The sequence below is a fragment of the Daucus carota genome, chromosome 9 (assembly GCF_001625215.2).
Source record: "Daucus carota subsp. sativus chromosome 9, DH1 v3.0, whole genome shotgun sequence".
Taxonomy (NCBI): domain Eukaryota; kingdom Viridiplantae; phylum Streptophyta; class Magnoliopsida; order Apiales; family Apiaceae; genus Daucus; species Daucus carota.
In genome coordinates, this window is record NC_030389.2 from 28,754,225 (window position 1) to 28,756,661 (window position 2,437).

General features: G+C 45.2%; 1 protein-coding gene across 1 annotated transcript; it reads left to right on the forward strand.

The window, feature by feature from the left end:
* The first annotated feature begins 272 nt into the window (after positions 1-272).
* LOC135149575 (uncharacterized) lies at positions 273-1,202 on the forward strand. Its single transcript, XM_064085316.1, has 2 exons — positions 273-318; positions 406-1,202. Exons 1-2 carry the CDS (start codon positions 273-275, stop codon positions 1,200-1,202), a joined length of 843 nt encoding a protein of 280 aa, XP_063941386.1.
* Positions 1,203-2,437: the final 1,235 nt, after the last annotated feature.

Below are 2,437 nucleotides of genomic sequence, written 5' to 3' on the forward strand. Positions count from 1 at the left end.
CATGAGGCGAAGTGGTATCGTTGGGATGAGCCATTCTTGTTTTAGCAAGGTTCAGATCAAATTATCAGAAGGTGCATTCTATACAGTGAGATTGAAGGAATTTTGCAAGCTTACCACGACTCTACTTATGGAGGACATTATGGAGGACAGAAGACAGCTACTCGTATTCTGCAGGCGGGTTTCTTTTGGCCTACGCTCTTTAAGGACGCTATCAGTTTGTGTTGAAGTGCGATCGTTGTCAAAGGGTTGGTAATATCTCTCGTAGAGACGAAATGCCCCTTAATTTACTTCTTGAGGTTGAAATCTTTGATGTTTGGGGTATAGACTTCATGTGACCCTTTATCTCGTCTTGCAATAATCTCTACATTCTTCTTGCTGTGGATTACGTGTATAAATGGGTTGAAGTCAAGGCTTTACCAACCAACACAGCTGCAGTAGTCATCAGTTTCCTTCAGAAGAACATATTCACTCGCTTTGGTACTCCTCAAGTTATAATCAGTGATGAGGGATCACACTTTTGCAATCGCAAGTTCACAGCGCTGATGGAACAGTTTGGTATCAATCATAGAGTTGCTACTGCTTATCAGCCTAAAACGAATGGGCAAGCTGAGGTATCTAATCGTGAAATCAAGCGAAACTTAGAGAAAATTGTGAGTCCTTCGAGGAAAGATTGGGTGTTGAAGCTTGATGAGGCCGTCTGGGCCTATAGAACGGCTTATAAGACTCCATTGGGGATGTCTCCTTTTCAGTTGGTTTATAGGAAGGCATGTCATTTGCCTGCGGAGTTAGAGCATAAAGCATATTGGGCTTTGAAGAAATTGAACTTTGATATGACAGCTGCTGGTGAGAAAAGAATGCTTCAAATTAATGAACTCGATGAGTTTAGGCTTCAGGCGTATGAGAACAATAAGCTTTACAGAGAAAAAGTCCAGAGATGGCATGATAGGAAGTTGGTGCAAAAGGAGTTCTTCATTGGCCAACAAGTTCTACTTTATAATTCTCGTCTCAGACTCTTTCCGGGGAAGTTGAAATCGAGATGGTCTGGTCCTTTCACAATTAAAACGGTGTTTCCACATGGAGCAATTGAAATATTTGAGACAACACCGGATAAAGCATTTAAAGTGAATGGTCAGAGATTGAAGCCATATTTCGGAGGAACGGTGAATCGCGAGTTGGTAAGCCTCGTTCTTTCTACTATTTAATTCGTGGCGCTTCACGTCAAGCTAATGACATTAAACAAGCGCTTTGTGGGAGGCAACCCACGCGTTTTCATGTTTTACTTCTTTAAAAAAAAGCGAGTTGGGGTGAAAACACACTGACGGAATGGGGCGGGCGCGCCAGCACGGGGCGGCCGCGCCAAACCGCTAGTGTGCAAACACCAAGCCAAGGCGCCCAGGAACTGCGTTCTCCGTGCGCCCGCACCACGCGCAGCACACCCGCGCGCGAGCAGCGCGCCTGCGCCGTGGCGGGGCACCCGCGCGAGAATGGCAGCAGATTTTATAAAAAAAAATAAAATTTTGCTTGTTTTCTTTCACACAAAACCCAGCTCGTTTTTTCTCTTTTCCAAGCCTCTTTACACTCTTCCTAACTATTAAACCACCCCAAATCAATCCAAATCATACCCCAACTCCATCTCTTCTAATTCACAACTATACTTACATATACATACAACTCCATACACTCCTACAATCCCAATCTCTCCTCTTTACACAAACCCACTTGCTCCCAATCCAATTCAAATACTCATCCATATACATACACCTTTAAACACAATCCAACACCACTTTCCTCTCTTTTCACAAAATCTCTCAACTTCTCTACCACCACACTCACATTCAATTCCATGGCACCCAAGAGAGCTAGGCGATCCGAGAGTAGTAGTGCCCGGGCCACATCCGCGGATTCATCGATTTTAGGTGTTGAGGTTGTTAAGTTCACAATTCCGGAGGCTCAAGAGGAGTTTACTCTGCTTATGGGTAAGCCAATTGCTAAGGAGAGGGGTTTCTTGCCTTCACCGGGTGATGGTAGGTTGGTAGAGATGATTCGAAATAGGGGGTGGGAGTCGTTTTGTGAGGCGCCGGAACCGGTGCCGATGAGTATTGTAAGGGAGTTTTATGCCAATGCCCGATCGGATCGGAACGAGTATTCGGTAGTTCGGGGGTTGACTGTGGATTACACCTTGGAGACAATCCAATGACTTATAGGGGGTACAGAGATGGAGCCAACTCAGGAGGATTGGGTGCGAAAGAACAAGAAGAACATGGATTTGGACCAGATTGTTTATGAGTTGTGTATTCCGGGTACCAATGGAAGCGCAACCCGGCCACTAATGTGCGCGTCTCTTTCCTTGAATCCACTATGAACAGGTACGCCCGAGCTTGGAACCTGTTTATCTGTTCTAGTCTTATGCCATCAGGACACCATCATGATGTCACTG